This window comes from Castor canadensis, chromosome 18 (assembly GCF_047511655.1).
Source record: "Castor canadensis chromosome 18, mCasCan1.hap1v2, whole genome shotgun sequence".
Taxonomy (NCBI): Eukaryota; Metazoa; Chordata; class Mammalia; order Rodentia; family Castoridae; genus Castor; species Castor canadensis.
The window spans coordinates 10,445,424-10,463,208 of NC_133403.1; the positions used below are offsets into that span (position 1 = coordinate 10,445,424).

General features: G+C 48.5%; 1 protein-coding gene across 2 annotated transcripts in view; it reads left to right on the forward strand.

The window, feature by feature from the left end:
• Bcr (BCR activator of RhoGEF and GTPase) overlaps window positions 1-8,341 on the forward strand; it is a 147,387-nt gene extending 139,046 nt beyond the window's left edge. For both annotated transcript variants that reach the window (XM_074060677.1, XM_074060678.1), the window contains exons 18-23: window positions 57-166; window positions 1,874-2,013; window positions 3,281-3,415; window positions 4,638-4,743; window positions 5,165-5,327; window positions 5,715-8,341. In XM_074060677.1, coding sequence (XP_073916778.1) covers window positions 57-166; window positions 1,874-2,013; window positions 3,281-3,415; window positions 4,638-4,743; window positions 5,165-5,327; window positions 5,715-5,804 — 744 coding nt within the window. In that variant the 3' untranslated portion in view covers window positions 5,805-8,341. The remainder of the gene's footprint in view (window positions 1-56; window positions 167-1,873; window positions 2,014-3,280; window positions 3,416-4,637; window positions 4,744-5,164; window positions 5,328-5,714) is intronic.
• Window positions 8,342-17,785: the final 9,444 nt, after the last annotated feature.

A 17,785-nucleotide genomic window follows, 5' to 3' on the forward strand; every position in this document is an offset into this window, starting at 1 on the left:
TCAGGCTATGAGGACCAGAAAGTGAAAGGAGCTTATGCCCTTTCTTCCCTTTGCAGATTGAAGTGAAACTCTCAATCAAGTTCACAAGCAGAGAGTTCAGCTTGAAGAGAATGCCTTCCCGCAAACAGACTGGGGTCTTCGGAGTCAAGATTGCTGTGGTCACCAAGTGAGTGGTGAGGGGTGTTGGTTCATGGGCTGAGGCACCTATCTCTGCAGGTGTTTCTGAGGATCAGCAGGCATGGTTCTCTGCTGTGTGTGGGCACTGCATGGGGAGGCTTTCCAGGCCCCACGGAGCACTCTGTGTGCTGACTTACCTCCTATGTTTACTGTAAAACCAGCTCAGGAGTATCTTTGCCTCCTTCCTTTGGAAGCAGTAGGTTGGCTCCTGCCTGACTCAGGAACTCCCCAAGAGCAGGATTTGCTCCCTCAATTGGAATTCGTCATGATACCAAGTTCCTGTTAAATGATTATAACCCCTGCCCCTTTGTCATGAATATGCTGCCAAGAGAGTCCTGTTTGTTGGTTTGAGGGCAGTTCTCAGGGATACAGGCTGCTTCCTCCCAGATTTCATTCATTTCCCCAGGATGGAATCAGGCGGCCCCTGACTTTGCTGGCTGTCTGCACCAGGGCCTGCATCAGTCATTCCCCATGCACCTATGTGTATCCAAACATCACTCTTGCACACACAGCATTTTGGAGACGCTCCAGGCATGAATAGAGACGACCCTTAGTGCCCCCAAATGAGCATTCTGGCTGGGCTCCTGAATTAAGTTGCAAAGCAAAACTGAAGTTAAGTCCTCCAAACAGCACTAAGTTTTCTTACTCCAGGGTTCTATATGGAGGAGCTGGAATTGTCTGTTGCTATAATTTAGAAGAGAAAAACATTTAGAATTACAGGATGCTCAGCAACCCTAAGAAGTGTTCCATTCAGCAAGAGTATAGGGCTCTAGAAGGATTATAGGACTCAGTACATATAGCAGTTGGGTAGCCAACCCAAGACCTAGGGGATAAGACACCATACAGCCTCTTGTTAAGGCAAAGCCCAAGATCTTTTTTTTTTTTGTGGTGTTGGGGCTTGAACTCAGGGCCTACACCTTGAGCCACTCCACCAGCCCTTTTTTGTGATGGTTTTTCTCAAGATAGGGTCTTGCAGACTGTTTGCTCAGGCTGGCTTTAAACCACGGATCCTCCTGATCTCTGCCTCCTGAGTACCTAGAATTATAGACATGAGCCACTGGCACCCAGCTAAACCCTAGGATCTTTTCACTGTACTTCTTGTGACTTAGGATCTTTTAATTGTACTTCTTGTTCACTTAGAAAAGCCTCCTGGGGCTACTTAAGAGACTGAGATTGGGAGGATCATGATTTGAGGCCAGCCCAAGCAGATAGTTCACAAGACCTCATCTTCAAAATAACCAATGCAAAATGGACTAGAGGTGTGGCTCAAGTGGTAGAGCACCTGCTTTGCAGGTGCAAAGCCCTGAGTTCAAAGCCCATTCCCACAAAAAAAAAAAAAGAGAGAGAAAAGCATCCTGGGGCCAGCGGACGACGGGTATCTCAGTGGTAGAGCACTCGTCAAGCATTTGTGAAGCCTAGGTTCTCCTAGCACCATGATGGAGGAAATAGTCTCTGTCCTCACCTAGAGGACCATGTGTAACTTGGAAGGTGTTCAGCCACTTCAGGTCCTTAGAAAGGCCCTAGTAAAATATGTGTGATGATAACCATGAGCTTACAGATGGAGGGAAAACACACACAAGGCCTTGTGTGCAGCCCCAAACCTGGCACCTTCAGCCCCTTCCTCACCCCCAACTCCAGGTATGCAGATGTGTGACAGGGCTGCCAAGACACTGAAGATGTGTCCTCTCCCTTACAGGAGAGAGAGGTCCAAAGTGCCTTACATTGTGCGCCAGTGTGTGGAGGAGATTGAGCGCCGGGGCATGGAGGAAGTGGGCATCTACCGGGTGTCTGGAGTGGCCACGGACATCCAGGCACTGAAGGCGGCCTTTGATGTCAGTGAGTATTGCCTGGGCAATACAGGGTGAAGATGTGGCTGGTGGCTCCCATACTGAGACTCCCAGGGCACCGTATGTGGCCTGTGCCTGTCACATCATTCTTCATTATTTAAAAATACACGATGAAGCCAGGCGTAGTGGTGCAAGGCTGTTATCTCAGCATTTGAGAGGCTAAGACAGGAGGATCATGAGTTTGAGGCCTGCCTAGGCTACATCGCAAACAGGGAGAGAGAAGGGTAAGAGGATAGAGGATAGAAGTAGAGATACAGGAGCTGGGCACAGTGGTGTGCGCCTGTAATCCTCGCCACTCGGGAGGCTGAGGCAGAAGATTGCTTGAGCCCAGGGGTTCAGGACTAGTCTCAGCAATGTGGACCTTGTCTCAAAAGCAAAAGAATCTAGTCCTTAACCCATCCTAACCATGCTTGCCAGGTTGGACCAGGGGTTCCCATGGGACTTGGCTTGCTGCCATGGAGGTAAACAAAAGGTGCTGAAGCCCAGGGATCAATGTGGTATGACCACAGTCCACTTGACGTGGAAGGGCAAAGGGCACAGACATGACCCAGCTCCTGCTGGTGCTGTGGCATCTCCACCTGTTTCACTAATCCTCACGCTATGAGGAAGCAGAACTGCCTCAGCTGCCAGGCCTGAGACACCAGAAGGTCCTTTCCCAGTATCCTCAAAGTACAAAGGAACTCACCAGGACTTTGTCCCTGCAGAATCTCACAGACCACGCACCACTCACCCTGACTCAACAGCCCTCAAGGGCTCAGCACTGTGAATGGGTTCTGCTGTCATGCCAGCTCCATTTGAGCCACCGTAGTGGGCCTGGCCTGTGGTGTGAAGCACCAGTGGCCACCTGAGCCCAAAGAAAAACACTGGTTTAAACACTAAAAGGCTCAAATAATTCTAGTCCCTCCTGTTAGTAAGATACTGGCCCCTAGGCATTGCTAGATACAGGGCAGAGCTGGCCAATTTCTGCCCAGGTGTTGTGTCTTCTGTTGGCCTTGCCACCACTCTCCTGGCCAGATGTGTCTGGCTGTGCTGCCAGGCAGGGGAGAGCAATGGGAATTTACTTGCCTTTCTGGCAGCCCTGCCCAGATTCAGAACCCATGGATGCTTGGGGAGGAGGAAGATGAGTTGTTCAAAGGGGAGCAGCCTGTATAGCGATCAGTATGGCAGAGACTACATTAGTCAAGGCAGGGATTGTGAAAGCTCAAAAGCCCCAACTCAGGATCCACATGAAGGCTCCATTTCTCTGCTCTTTCCAGATAACAAGGATGTGTCAGTGATGATGAGTGAGATGGATGTGAACGCCATTGCCGGCACACTGAAGCTTTATTTCCGAGAGCTGCCAGAGCCCCTCTTCACTGACGAGTTCTACCCCAACTTTGCTGAGGGCATTGGTGAGCATCAGAGGCCTCAGTCTTGCAAGAGGCATCTCTTTACCTCCCCACCTACCCACTGCTACCCTTGAAGTTGGGGGAGGAAGTGCAAGGGGGCTAAGCCGTGCCCCTCTGCCATGGTCCACATTTCAACCCAACCAAAGAAATCGGGATGGGAGATGAGAACCAACCCCATCCTGGACCAACTCAACCCATCCTCAGAAGGCTGCCTGCTGTCCCTGCCCAGACTGTACTTCCAAGAACATTCCAAGATGTGGGGTCTTGCAGACCTCAGCCCTCCTTCCTGTACACCAGGGCTTGCACACCTCAGCCCTCCTTCCTGTACACCAGGGCTTGCACACCTCAGCCCTCCTTCCTGTACACCAGGGCTTGCACACCTCAGCCCTCCTTCCTGTACACCAGGGCTTGCACACCTCAGCCCTCCTTCCTGTACACCAGGGCTTGCACACCTCAGCCCTCCTTCCTGTACACCAGGGCTTGCACACCTCAGCCCTCCTTCCTGTACACCAGGGCTTGCACACCTCAGCCCTCCTTCCTGTACACCAGGGCTTGCACACCTCAGCCCTCCTTTCTGTACACCAGGGCTTGCACACCTCAGCCCTCCTTCCTGTACACCAGGGCTAAGCGAATGCTGCTTCCCAAGCCAGAGAGACATCCTGTTCAAAACCCCCACCTTGACCCACAGTCAAGAGGGTGATGTCCAAAGTGGGAACTAGTGCATAAGGCAGCTGCAGCCTCCACTTCACCCTGAAGACAAGTCAGCTTGCGTGCGGGGGCCCATTCAGCAAAGGGCCTGTTCTCTCTAGCCTGAAAGTACTGCAGGGTACGCAGGGTAGCAAAGGGAACCAGACTTCCAGCCCTGCTTGTTCCCTTTCTGCCTGCTTTGTTTTATACTTGGGCTCCTCCTAAGAGCATGGCAGCAGAAGGTGGCCTCAATCACAGCTCTGCTTATAAGCGGCTACTTTCCTGGTGCCTCTGCTGCTGGTGCCTGGGGTACCATTGACCCCTTTGAGATAAGAGAAGGCCTTCAGGGTGGCTCACATGCCACCCAGGCACCTATCACAGAGTCCTAGGTGTGAATAAGCAAGGATGATTACATGCCTGGACTGTCCAACTCTTCCAACACATGCTCTGGGTGCTCCATCTGACCCCCACCCTCTGAAAAGAGAGGTCACCAGCCATGGTTATGACCCCAAGGATTAACCCTCCCTGCTTTCTACAGCTCTTTCAGACCCTGTTGCAAAGGAAAGCTGCATGCTCAACCTGCTGCTGTCCCTCCCAGAGGCCAACCTGCTGACCTTCCTCTTCCTTCTGGACCACCTGAAAAGGTTAGCCCTGACACCAGGAGTCTTTTTCTCCCCAACCCTGTCTGCAGTTACTTTCCTCTTCTGGGCACTGAAACCATTTCCCCTTCCTCCTTCTGCAACATGGTTTTAAGTGAAGACAAAGTGCTTCAGCCACAACCAACAGTATGCTTCCATTTGCCCTTTCCTCCAGGTCATGGCCCAGAGCTGGCCCACCTGTACACTGGCCTTGAGTGCTCTTTATCCTGGGCCCCTCAGACTTCAAGTTGAAGGGGCCACACACACACAACCAGGGTTGAGGTCCTTCCCTCCCCAGGTGGCTATGCATGGAGCCTGCAAGGCAGGAAAGGGTGATTCCTGACACAATATTCCATGAGGACTCCAAGGTAGCTTAGCCCCTCCATCTCTGTTCTGAAACAGCATGCTCTGCTTTGGTCCTCTACAGGGTGGCTGAAAAGGAGACAGTGAACAAGATGTCCTTACACAACCTTGCCACAGTTTTCGGCCCCACACTCCTGCGGCCCTCAGAGAAGGAGAGCAAGCTCCCTTCCAACCCCAGCCAGCCCATCACCATGACTGACAGCTGGTCCCTGGAGGTCATGTCCCAGGTACGAGAGACTTACCACCCCGGCTCTGACAGAGGTGACCTCACCTGCCCCACACTGAGTCCTGACATCCATTCGCACTCCCACTGTGCAGAGTCTGTGGCCAAGTGTCAGTAAGGGCCTTGCCTAGGCCCCTTCAGCTGAGAGGGGGTCCCCCAGTCACTGTGGTTCCCTCTGTACCTTGTTGGGCTTCCAGGACCTAGCCCACAGACTGGTCCTTCAGGTGTACCCGGGCTGGGTCTTTAAAACAACACCAAGTCATATGTCATCAGGTCTGTTATTGTGAGGGGCTCATGTCACAAGCAGGGACCCTCCTCAGCTGTGGCCTTGGACCAAGAAGGACTCCCCACCCGTCTGAGCCACTTTTCTCTTCTTTCTCTGCCTGGGCAGGTCCAAGTGTTGCTGTACTTCCTGCAGCTGGAGGCCATCCCTGCCCCAGACAGCAAGCGACAGAGCATCCTGTTTTCCACTGAAGTCTAAAGACCCAATGTCATTTCCTTAACTGGCTAGCAGAACTGCCTGGAAACATGTGGCAAAGTGGGCAATCTGCAGAGTGGGAACTAAACTTCTTGAGGTGTAATTGGGCCATTCCCAAGAGTGGACCATTCCCAAGAGTGGACCATCTGCCAAGAGATCAGTACCCAAAGCAGAAAGCCAGGTGGCCTATGCAGATCCCAGCCTGGTGGGTCTGCAGGCCCTGGAGCTGGCCTCGGACTGTGGTTTTCCATGCCACCGCTAGAGAGCGCCCTAAGCCAGCACATCTTAGTGTGCAGGCCTGGCTGCAGGGAGAGGAGGCGAAGGGAGTGGTTTTTATGAACTTAATTTATCAGAATTTAAAATATTTCTACTGGATCACTTGTCAAGATGCACCCTTTCTGGAGAGAAGGGGACACCACCAGATTCCCTCACTATTGAGTCTTGAATAAATGCTGCTGCTGCTTCATACTGTGGGGGCCAGCCCTGTCCCTGTGTGGGTGGGGGCATTCCAGTTTCCCTGACTGCTTTTGTAAAAGGGTTTGAGAAGCTAAGTCAACACTGTACAGCATCTTGACTCCATTCACTGCTTGCTTTTTCTTTCTAGAAGGATTTCTGTGCAGAACATGGTAGACTTCTTATTCTCTCTTGCTTTGTTTTGTGTGTTCCTCAGAAGGCAGCTAGGTCTGCAGATGGGAAGTGTTTAGGGACCAGACACCAGGGGAAGGGCGGTCAGGCTGTGCACTTTACAGCTCCTTCTCCAGGGAGAGTGACCATCTCCACTCATCCTGGCTGCCCACCTGGCTCTGGCTCTCCTTGGCTTACAAAGGCCTCACTCTGTCTGCTTCCTCCTTTTCCCTCCTCCTCCTCCCACACAGATCTTTTCCTTTCCTTGCCCTCAGCTAAACAGACTTGGTTAACTTTTGTAAAACTTTCTTCTCAGCAGCGGCAGCTTGCTGAGGGCTTGTTTTAAAACTTTGATCCAAATTAGCCTTTTGATACTTGAATATTTTTAAGTTTTATACATAGTTTCTAATTTTTTTCCTAACAGATTCAGATACCTAATAAGATATTAGAGTGTACTCTGTGGACAGCATTTTGTCTTCCTCCAAGCGCCAGCTCTGTTTTCATCTGGAGTCATTTCTGACATCTCTGCAGCAACAGAAACGTGGGGGGTTAGGAAGGCCAGGCATAGGGATGGGGGAGTGGAGCTTCCACTCCAAAGTAGGTGGAAGGATAGCCCCACCTGCGGCCCTTGCTCCCTCCCCATTCTCCGTGCACCTGCACAGGAGTCAGGGCATTCTCTGGACTTCCCTAGCCACCCAGCTTAGAGAAAATAGAAGAGGGGACACCACCAGGTATTTTGAAGATACAAACCCAAGAATGGTTGCCTCACTGTTTGAAAAAGAGAGACTTGGGGCAAGGGGACAGAAGAAAGGAAATAGGCACAGTTCCCATGCTGGTCCTGCAGGAGAAAGGGATGCCACTAAGCAGAGGAGGGAAGCAAGGCATGACTCAGGAAAATGTATGTTGTTTGTCACATGACACCAGTACTCAATGGGACACTGTCCCTAGCCCTTCCTGTGTCCCAGAAAAGAAAATGTGTGGATGTACAGCTCCTGCCAAGCCTGTAGCATGCAGGACATCCTGACAGTGAGGTGCCAAGCATTTCTCACTGCCCCCTCTGCTGTGGAACCTGCCAAGGCAGAGGGCAGAAAATAAAGCCACTGCAGGGTCTCCATCTGCATATAGTGTTTATTTAGTTGTCTTTTTCTTTGTGAAGCAGAGCCTCTCTCGCAGGTGGTGAGGACAGAAACAGCCTCTGCACCTTTCTGCTCCACCTCTAGTCTAGTTACCCATCCCCATCCATTGGTTTCAGACCCACTCCAGGCCTGAAAGGGAAACAGTCTTTGCTTAGAAAAAACAAATCCAGCTCTTATATTTGTTCTGTTTGGTGTCTTGATCTGCATCTGTCACCTTGAAACTGGAAAGCAATATATCAATATCTGTGCCAATTCCCATTCCTTCACCCACCTTCCTCATTTTGCTTTTTATTTATATAGGATGTGTGCTGATTAACAATTGAATACCACTCTTTTTTTGTGTAGTTGTAAAAGTGCTCCTCCACCACTAGGCCATGGTGGCAGTGTTGGCTTTGGAGCTGTGGCTGCCTCCATTACTCCATCTCATGCCTTGCCAGACCTGTGGGTTGGCAAAGCTTAATGGGGCTGGAAAAAATATGGTATTCTTCAGAAGTTGGGTGACTCAGCCTTCCCTTTGGAAAGTGGGCGACAGCCCAGAGCCCAGTGTAACTGTGCACAAGGTGTAGCTGCTGGACTCCAAAGCTAGAAGTGATGCTTTCTAGTCTTGAGCCTTGGGCCCTGGACCTGGGGGTGGCGAATGCAACTTTCTGGCGGCAGCCTGGTCTTCCCCCAGTGGTGGCCGGTCTCTTAGCAGTGCAATCTTGCTTTTGAGCTCAGCCATCTGTACACCACTGTGGGAAAAAGGACTGCAGACACTTTCATTAAAGTTATCTGAGACTACTCAAGTTTGTGGTGGTTTCTGGATTAAAAAGAAAAAAAATAATCAGCGCCTCTTGAAGGAGCCCCTAAGCTTCTGTGGTGGACAGAGGAACTATAAGCAACAGGTATAGAGAAGCCCTGGGTACCTGGGAGGCCTCATTGACCCATCAGGCTACCAGTAGAGTAGGGGGTCAATGCTTCCCACGGTGGAGAATCCAACCCTTGGATCAGGGCAGGTGCTGACCAAGTGGCCTCAGGACACAGCAACAGCTTAGTCCCTGAGTGTGGGGCATTCTGATTTGGCCAGGGACCATCGCTTTGATTGAAGAGAAGCCACCTGAGAGAGACAGGCCTGACCCTGCAGGTGGGACAGATGGCAAACAGGGCAACCAGTCAATGCTCCTTTGCTGTGCTGGGCCCAAGGTTAGTGACAACACATAGCCTGGGCACTGGCATGAGTCCCTCAGGCTCTGGTGGTTTCTGTTGGGGTAGTGGTAATGGGGCTGCCTTTCTATTACCAGAAGAGGGGACACGAGCATTCCATCCTTGTCCTCAGAAACTTGCCCAGATTACAAGGAATCTGTGCCTGGGGTGGAGGTGGGTGGGGCTGCAACACAGGTTCTGCTGTGATGATGTGGTTTGGGGAGCCAAGCCATGTCTCCTTAGCCGTCATATTGTTATAGTGCCTGCATCAGGCCACCATAAGGCTTCTCAGGGGAGCAAGGCTCACTTGGTAAGACTGCAAGTGGCCGTGGAAGTGGCAGAGGGTGGGGGTGAACCCAGAGTCTTCTCAGAACCCAGGTAAGCAGTTGTCTTCATCGATTACCTGGACAGCCCTGTTGGGGTGAAGGAGGTTTGTTACTTGGTCTCCTGCCTGCAGTATGAATTAGCTTGTCTCCATCTGCCACAGACTGTGCGGAGCATCACCGTCACCATTGCCATTGCATTGACAACGGGAGGTTGTAGGGATGTCCTAGCAAGAGATGGCTGGTGACAGCAGCCTTGAGTTCACGGTGGCCCTTCACTGACCCACTGGTGACCTGGTAGAGGTCACGTTGAAGGCTGTGCCTCTACTCTTGGACCCTCTGAAGCCTCAGCCACCACACACACACACACACACACACACACACACACACACACACAGCATAAGAGTTGACACTGGGTCCAACCCTCCCTGAACAGCTGTGTGCACCAATGACCCATTCTGCCCAACCTAATACCTACTGACCAGGAAGGGCTGTCACTGCCACTAGGTTGGGCAGTGAGAGACAGCCTCCTTGCCTCTCTTACTAGGAATTGATTCTTCAAGCTAGAGCTGACTCCCTACCTTGTTTCTGAGACTGGTGACCTGATGTGGCCAAACTCAGGCCAGTGGCGTGGCCCGGGGCTAAGACCAATCACTGTTGCCTCAAATCTGAGGTTAGTAACATCTCCAAGAACCCTCGAAAGCCTCCTAATCTAACCTCTATACTTGAAAGACAGAGAAAACCAAGGCATACAAAGCCTTCCTGAGATCCAGGTCCTCCACCTTCCTGCTGGAGGAGAAGAAATGGCTGGGGCAGGGTGGAGGAGGGTGGAACAGGCAGCCCTGGACTATTAGCCCTGACCTGTATGCAGTGGTACCCATGTGGGCCCATGTGTTGAGAATTCCTGGCATCAGGACCTGTTTGAATAAAGGAAAGGCAGGATTTCATATAGACATCTCAGAAGGACTTTTATACCTGCTCACAAAAGCCCTGATTGCCTTAAAAGGAAGCATTTACAGGGTCTAAGAATGGGCTGTCACCAATAGTTCTGGAAAGACAAACAGAAAAAGTGATAGAGTGACAAACACTCTGAAGAGGCCCAAATGGCCTCCCCTGGAGCAGTGGACAGAATCACTGGTCAGGAAGGTCATTCCTGGAGGAAGAGAGAAGCTGTCACACCCAGGTGGAAGGTTTTGGGGCACAGTTGGCGTAATGAGTGGAGACTGCCAAGTGATGGGGCAAAAATCTGCATCATCCCAGTTCTCATAGAAAGGCCAGCCAGGGTTGTGACAGATAGGCATGCACATAAATGGCTTCCTGGAAGACAGGATCCTGTTATCTCTCTTAAATACGAACAGATTGGAAAGAAGACCAGCTGCTTAGGGCAAAATGGTGCCAAGACCCCTGGACCCTGCAGCCTGGTCTGAAATTATTCAGGAATATGTGCCTAGAAAGGCCTTCTCAGGGCTTCTCTGCCAATTCATCTAGAACAGAGGGTCCCCAGGGGCCGATCCTGAAGGCCCAGTCCACATTCCCCTCCTATGGATGTAACCGGGCAGGACCTGACCAGAAACCTTCCCTTGGAGCTTTCAGGCACTGGTCAAAGCAGACAGTTTAAGGAATGGAGCCAGAACAAGTTCAGGTTGAGTACCTGCTGGCTCAGCAGCCACCAGAAGAGAAAGTCCCAGGATGAAGAATAAGAGAGTCTGAGCCACCAAGATGCAGGTACTCCCCCCACCAGAAGCTCAAGTGACCATGGATAGGTAGACCTTCAAACCCCATGGCACAGCTCCAGGGGCCAATATGAGAAATCCAGATCCACCCAGAGGGGAGAATATACTCACCTACTTGTCTAATATGGCTGCAAAACCATAGAGCACTTGTTGGGGGGAGGAAAGTAAATAGATGACAAGTGCTGCCTTGCTGGAGTAGCATTGATGATTTCCTCCCCCACATTTGCTCCTGATTCCTATCTGTAGCTCTGTAGCTCTCCAATAACCCCAACTTCTCACCTCTGCCACTGGACTCCAGGTCTAGATAGGGCTAGATGGAGGGGGAGGGGAGGAAACCCAGAACAGAACAATGGGACCATGGGAATAATTGCTGATGTTTCTTCTATTTTCTGAAAACAATACTTAAAATGTTGGAAGGGAGGGATGATCAGAAGTTACGTGGAAGCTAAGGTGTCTAAGATCTTTATGTTCTCCGTTAGATTAAATACTTGTGAGCCGCATTTCTAAGATGGCATTTTGGTGAAGGAAGATTGCTGGGACTCCTGGCTGTGGGTGGGCACTGAAATACCCCCCCCGCCATTTACCCCAGGCAGGCTGGCCTCTGGCCTCTGTGCTTTCACTCTCCCAAGCCACTGTGCTCAAAATTTACCTCCTGGCTGGGCACAGTGGCACATTCCTGTGATTTCAGCACTCAGGAGACTGAGGCAGGAGAGTCATGAGTTCAAGGCCAGCCTGAGCTACATAGCAAGACCCTATCTCAAAAAAAAAAAAAATTCCACCTCCTGGAAGAACCACTCTAGAGCTGTGTGGTTAAGCCAACCCCTCTTAGGTTTGACTGGCATTGTCCTCACTCCTCTGGGGCTTTCCAATTTTTACCACTCCAAGGCTATTAGGGACTGAACTGTGTCTCCTCCCCCTTCCCAAATTAATATGTTGAAACTGACTGTTTTTAGAAATAGGTCTCTAAAGGTCATAAAGGTGGGGCCCCAATTCAATAACATTAGTGTCCTTATTAGCAAAGGAAGAGATATCAGAGGTCTCACTTTCTGCAGATGCCCAGAGAAAAGGCCATATGAAGACAGCAAGTCAGAAAGAGGGACCTCAGGAGAAACCTGCCTGCTAGCACCTTGACCTTCAACTTCTGATCTCTGGACCTGTGAGAAAAGAAATGTCTGTGGCTTAAAACAGGCTGTGGTATTTGTTATGACTGCCCTGAGTTGATTAATACAGTGGGTTTTGGCCATTGTTCTACATTGCCAAACTTATGGAAATAGCTATTGACCCTGAGTTCTCCCCCTCACTGTTCAGTATTCATGACCCTCTTAGAGGGGCTCCAGGGTATTGACTGACCACACAGAGGGTAGGGAGCTGTCACCTCCCTCAACCAGAAACACATCAGTGAGCCTCTGAGACACACATACCATGTGGTCTCCCCTTCCTAAGGTCAATGCAAAAGTTTTCTAATTCACAGTCACTGTAAGGCTTCTAACTACTGCCACAGCTCAGACATGGAATATGGAGGAATATCTCATTCATCAGTCCATGAGTTTGCTTGTTTCTCTATAGAAGTTCCCCAGACCATGGTGTTCTTTGGACACTCAAAAACTCCAGCACTGCTGGGTATCAGTGACTCACACCTCTAATTCTAGCTACCCAGGAGGCAAAGATCAGGAGTTTGGCAGTTGGAAGTCAGCCCTGGGCAAATAGTTCTCTAGACCCTATCTTGAAAAAAAACAATCACAAAAAAGGGCTGGCAGAGTGGCTCAAGCAGCCACTAGCAAGTGTGAGACCCTGAGTTCAAATCTCAGTGCTGCCAAAAAAAAAAAAACAAAAAAACAGCCTGTTCCCCAGCCCCTTGACTGCCCAGTGCCAAAATGCCCTCCCCACAGAGTTCTTAGATCCTCAGTTGGGTTGGTGGCCTCTGCTTCTCAAACCAAGTGGCTGAAGAGAAGCAGTCCCCAAATGAAGGAGGATTCATGGGAAAATGAGGATTTAATTTTCCACCTGATTTTTAAAAATTGTGGTAAAAGACACATAACATAAAATTTACCAGCTTGATTTTTTTTTTTTTGTTTTTGGCAGGGCAGGTAGAGGGACAGGGCTGGGTACCTGCTAGGTAAGATTTATAACCCTGGCCACTTTTGACCACTTTTAAATGTACAGCTCAGTGACACTGAATACTAACATTGTACAGCCATCACATCTCTGGAACTCCTTTTTATTTTATGAAACTAGAACTCTACCCCATATTAGACAATATTACAGGAGGCCTTGTATTTGCACTGAGCTCCTGCACTAAGTCCAACAGAACAAACCAAAATGGAGTTACTCTTGCTAAGGCTACACATCACCAAGTCACAATTGTCTTTTATGTGGCCTTCTAAGAAATCAGAAGAATGAGAGATAATAGCCAAATCTTTAGCTGACATGAAAGGCTGGGTTTGTAGCTCAACTGTAGAGCACGGGCTTACCATGTGTAAGGATCTGGGTTTAATCCTCAGTACCAAGAAAAGAAAGAAAGAAAGAAAGAAAACCTGCTTTATTCCTTACAAAGGAAAGTAATTTTGAAAGGCTCGAGGTACTTTTTTTTTGGTGGGACGAGGTGCTGGGCATCAAATCAACTACCTCATGTTAAACATATACTCTGTCACTGAGCACCATCCCCTATTCCTCCAATTCACTTTTTTATTATTTGTTTCTGCTTTCTTTAGTTCCTGTCTCTAAAACCAACTTCCTGGACTCAGCTCATTGGAACACTCATCCCTATTTTATGAATGAGGGATTGCTCAATTACAAAATTTCAAATAAAAGCTAATTAAGATGTTTAAATTTCTTATAATTTTATCCTTGACACCCATTAAACAGTAACTCCCCACCCCATCCATTCCCTAACTCCCTGACATTCTTCCTTCTGACTCTAGGATTCTGACAACTAAAGGATTTAGTTGTCAAAGGAGGATTTCTTCTTTTCTTTTTTTTCCTCTTTTGCAATAGTGGGGATGGAACTCAGGGCCTCAAGTATGCTAGACAAACCCTATACCACTGAGCTATACGCCAGCCCCAGCTGAAGATTTTGTTGTTGTTAATTTATTTTTTATTTATTTATTTGTTTACTTACTTACTTACTTGAGACAGGGTCTTACTATAGCCCAGGCTGGCCTCGAACGCTCCATCATCCTGCTTCTATCAAGTGCTGGGATTACAGGTATGCACCACCAGACATGACCCAACTGAAGGTTTCTTAACCTAGGATACAGCAACTTCTAAGTGGCAAAGAAGGCGGGCTGTCAGATGAACCAGCACATGCTGCCTGGACCTGCCACATGGCTATTGCGTCTTCAAATGCTCAGACCTAAGTTACATGCCTGTCCTGGCTGGACCAAATCCTCATGGCCACCATTCCCTTTGATTCACCTTGTGAGAGCATCCTTGTGTTCAAAGAAAATGAGGACTTTGGAAGGGAAAGTGATTCTTTTAAGGTCCCTGTAATGGGTTGAATTGTGCCCCCCCCCAATTATGTTCACCTAGAATAGAACCTCACAATGTGCCCTTATTGGGAATAAATGTCTTTGCAATTATAATTAAGGTGAAGTTCTCGAAATGAGATCATCCTGGATTAGGGAGGGCTCAAAATCTAATAAAGTGCCCTTATAAGAAACAGAAAAAAGAGAAGGCATGGAGACATGCAAAAACCACATGTGAAGACACAGGCAGAGATTATAGCAATCCATCTACACCAAAGGTCACAAGCATCACCAGAAACTGAAAAGAGAGGCATGGGACAGACATTGCCTCAGAGCCTCTAGAAAAAACACCCTGCTGGTATATTTTTCTTTAAAGGGATTTTTTTCTTTTTTACTGTTGTGCTGGGGGTACATCATGGCATTTACAAAAGTTCTTACCATATATCAAATATATCATATGTGAATTCACTCCCTCCGTCATTCTCTTTTATCTCCCCTCCCCCCCATTCCTGGAATAGTTCAACAGGTCTCATTTTTCCATTTACATACATGTACTGCTAGCATATTGACCTTGGATTTCTGGCCTTCAGACTATGAGAGAATAAATTTCTGTTGTTTTAAGCCACACAGTTCATTGTACTTTTCTAAGGCAGCTACAGAAAACCAATACTGTTATACAGCTACTAAGTCAAGAAACTATGAGCAGACCCTGGCTCTCCAGCTCCTACTTAAAAAATGCATTCCTATTCTAGATAATCATCTATCAGTCCCTCTAGGGACAGAGGCCTAAGGGGCAGGGATAGGGGCCAGGGAAACAGACATAGGAGTCATTCCCACACTTGGTAGGGACTCAGCACCATGCTTGGGTAAGCAGAGGGCTTACTTAACCCATCTGAGGATTTGGCCTCTGTCAGCCCCTCTTCCACCACCACCCCTGTGCACAAAAGGCTAGGAAAGTAGAGTGCCTTCCCCTGCTGTCTCCTCTATCAACTCCATCTCCACACCCTTCTGAGCTCTGGTCCTGCCTCAGCAGGTGCAACCTTCTTCTAGTTGGAATCCCATCGCCTTTGCCTCACAAACACACTCAGCTCAGTTCTAGACATCAGAAAGCATGAGAAGAGCTGGGGGTGTAGCTCAGTAGTGGAGAGCTTGCCTAGCGTGGTAAGGCCCTGGATTCCATTCCTAGCATCACAAAGGAGAAAAAAGAAAAAAAAAAGAAAGGAGGAGGAGAAGAAAGCATGAGAGAACAAAGAAACCACCCTTTTTTTCTCTCTTGATCCCACCAGGGCACTCCTAGATAGTGTTATGTATTCTCAACAGAATTGGTTTTCTTTCCTCCAGATATTTCTAGACCCCTGAACTCAGGTTTTCCTTTAAATAAATGCAGCATTATTTATTTGAATCAGCCAGGCTTCAGGTCCAAATCAGAATGAGGCCCTCATCAGCCCTAGTATTTACCCATTTGCTCAAAATTTGACCTCAATGAACTCTACTCTAAAAGGGACAATTTTGAGGGGGGTACTGCTGGGAATTAAACCTATGGCTTCATGTATGCCTTGCCTCTGAACTACACCTAAAAGGAGAATTTTAAAGAGCAGGCTGAGGGGCTGGACATGTAGCTCACTGGTAGAGTGCTTGCTTATGATGCACAAGGTCACAGCACCATGTAGAGCACCAAAGGGGGAAAAATAGAGGGCTGCTCATACTAAAGATGATTCTCCAAAAGGAGATGTGGGTGCATGGGGAGCCTTAGGATATTTCAGAATTCCTGGGAGGCTCATGTGCAAGGGGCCAACCCTGGCTCAGGGGCCTGGATAAAGAATTTAGAGACTAAAGCCGGGTGCTGGTGGCTTACTCCTACAATCCTAGCTACTTAGGAGGCAGAGATCAGGAGGATTGAGGTTCAAAGCCAGCCCCAGGCAAATAGTTTGCAAGAGCCAATCTTGAAAAAAACCCAACACAAAAAAAGGGCTGGTGGAGTGGCTCAAGTGGTAAAGCACCTGCCTAGCAAGAATGAGGCCCTGAGTTCAAACCCCAGTACCACCAAAAAATAAATAAATAAAGACTAGTCTTTAGAGACCAAGTTTGGGTTCTACTTCTTGGGCCACTGTCAGAGCCTCAACTTTCCTCACATGTAAAATGAGGATGAAATTGAAGGTACACACACGCTGATGACTGGATCCTTCAGGTACACTGCCTTGTACTCCCTTCCTCTGGGTCATCCCTGCTCTTCCTGTGTCTCCATGGTGATGGGGATGTAGTTGGTTTTCTGTGGTCCCTAGTTTTGTGTATGTGTGTGTGTTCCCAGTTGTAAGTCCTCTTTCTGTTACTCACTAATAATCAACTTATAAAGAGAAAAGTTTCATTTCAGCTCACAATGCCAAAGAGTCTGTTTTGTTGCTCTGAGCCTGTAGTGAGGCAGCACATCACAGTGGGAGGACATAATGGAACAAAACCACTTACCTCAAAAGCCACAAGGCAAAACTAAAGGAAGAGGAAAGGAGAAGAACCTCCCACCAAGCTCCACCTCTTAAAGGCTCCACCACCTCTTAACAGGACCAAGCTGGGGAACTAATCCTCTCACAGGTAGGCCTTTGGGGGACATTCAAGATCCAAACTAGAGCACTTGGAATTAAAACCACACTAAGATTCCACCTCACCCCTGTTAGAATAGCCATCGTTAGCAACACCACTAACAACAGGTGTTGGTGAGGATGCGGGGAAAAAGGAACCCTCTTACACTGTTGGTGGGAATGTAAACTAGTACAACCACTCTGGAAAAAAATTTGGAGGCTACTTAAAAAGCTAAACATTGATCTACCATTTGATCCAGCAATAGCACTCTTGGGGATATACCCAAAAGACTGTGACACAGGTTACTCCAGAGGCACCTGCACACCCATGTTTATTGCGGCACTATTCACAATAGCCAAGTTATGGAAACAGCCAAGAGGCCCCACTACTGACGAATGGATCAAGAAAATGTGCTATTTATATAAAATGGAATTTTATGCAGCCATGAAGAAGAATGAAATGTTATCATTCGCTGGTAAATGGATGGAATTGGAGAACATCATTCTGAGTGAGGTTAGCCTGGCTCAAAAGACCAAAAATCATATGTTCTCCCTCATATGTGGACATTAGATCAAGGGCAAACACAACAAGGGGATTGGACTTTGATCACATGATAAAGCGAGAGCACACAAGGGAGGTGTGAGGATAGGTAAGACACCTCAAAAACTAGATAGCATTTGTTGCCCTTAACGCAGAGAAACTAAAGCAGAAACTTTAAAGCAACAGAGGCCAATAGGAGAAGGGGACCAGGAACTACAGAAAAGTTTAGATCAAGAAGAATTAACGTAGAAGGTAACACACACGCACAGGAAATTAATGTGAGTCAACTCCCTGTATAGCTATCCTTATCTCAACTAGCAAAAACCCTTGGTCCTTCCTATTATTGCTTATACTCTCTCTTTCAGCAAAATTAGCGATAAGGGCAAAATAGTTTCTGCCGGGTAGCGA